This window comes from Aplysia californica, unplaced genomic scaffold, assembly GCF_000002075.1.
Source record: "Aplysia californica isolate F4 #8 unplaced genomic scaffold, AplCal3.0 scaffold00226, whole genome shotgun sequence".
Taxonomy (NCBI): Eukaryota; Metazoa; Mollusca; class Gastropoda; order Aplysiida; family Aplysiidae; genus Aplysia; species Aplysia californica.
The window spans coordinates 275,474-276,906 of record NW_004797496.1 but is presented as its reverse complement, the minus strand read 5'-3'; the positions used below and the strand labels follow the sequence as shown (position 1 = coordinate 276,906).

The following is a 1,433-nucleotide window of genomic DNA, read 5'->3' as shown; positions in this document are numbered from 1 at the left end:
GTGTGTGTGTGTGTGTGTGTGTGTGTGTTATTGGGGTGGTGCCTGTCAATACGAGGATGCACATGTACGTGTCAACATATTCGCATGTCTCTCATTGGTGATCGTGTGCTCGTGTGCGCGTATGCGCGTGAGCGTCTGTGCTTTTGCTGCAGCGTTTCTTAATAATGCCATTGTATATTATACATTACTTGTTATATACGAAAAGAAGAAATCTTTTAAACTTAGGTGTTCATTACAGTCATGATTTCACCGACTCGCATTGTCTTCTTTCGATTTCAGTGGTCTTCGTGCAGTCGGAAGTGTGAACAAACTCGTGTGCGCAGGTGCAAGAAACCGGAAGATTGTGGCAGGAGTTGGGTGAAAGAAAAGAGAACATGTACTCGCGCTCGAGGCGCGTGTGTTCCTTTGTCGTACAAGGTGAGTGAGGTGTGACAAATGAGCAGATGAGCTACAACCTGCCATTGAGTTTAAACTTCACAAAAATAGCCTTGTACATCAACTCTTAAAAGACGTAGGAGGGGTGGAAAGGGGGGGGGGGCACATAGTATGTTTGACCAGCCAGCATGCAGACCAACAGCACTGTTTGGATACATTTTGGACCATCATACTCAAATCAGTAAACCCAAATTTGCATATTTCATTTTACGCACGTTGGTTGCCTGCCCCTTTAAGTTTAAGTTTCAGAAATAAAGAAAACAGTTGAAAAATCAATATGACAGACGAAGTTACGATTCGTTTTTCAAAGTACAGCTAAACAGAACGCCCTCAAAGAGTTGAAAAGTATTCTTTGCAGTACATTTGCTTCAAAGGGAAACAGAAGCATTTTTTTCTCTACCACGTCATGTGATAATGGGAACGATCAGACGCCCTCCGACCTTCTCTGTAGAGATCTGGTAGAAAAATATAAATGGGCCACTGATAACGAAAACCTAGAAGATAAATCAAGACGGAACTCCAAGGTTTCCCTTTCTTCTGGTATTGATCCCGACACTCTAGAAGCAGTTACCTCACCGTTCTGCACTGACGCAGACACGCGAGGCCCAAAAGGATCGCCAGAAATCGCATGCTCAGCAATATGAGAAAAATATGCATAGGGGAAAGAAATCCCATCAGCAGTTCAACTGTCCATCAAAAGACGTCCGTGCTTATTGTGGCAGAGCCAGCGGCATCGGATGTTTCTGCCATACCCGACTAAAGAGACAGACCCAGAAGTAGACCCACAGACTGCGGAGTCTGACAACTGGCATGGGCGTCGATCTTAAATCCTGGAGCGCCTGAGGAGGGTTTTTTCTTTCTTCAAATTTTGATTAAAGTAAAGAAAAAGAGAGTGACATGATCAGAAATTTGACTTGGGCGCTTGTTGCTTTTCAAGTAAAAACTAGGGGGAAAAGAATGAAATAGAACGAAACTAGATAGTAACATGCTCTCTCTCT

General features: G+C 43.6%; 1 protein-coding gene across 1 annotated transcript in view; it reads left to right on the top strand.

The window, feature by feature from the left end:
• The window catches only part of LOC101845101 (suppressor of tumorigenicity 14 protein homolog), a gene marked incomplete in the record, with an annotated part of 170,595 nt that overhangs the window by 117,536 nt on the left and 51,626 nt on the right, over positions 1 to 1,433 (top strand). The window contains 1 exon segment of the mRNA XM_035970148.1: positions 280 to 417. Coding sequence (XP_035826041.1) covers positions 280 to 417 — 138 coding nt within the window.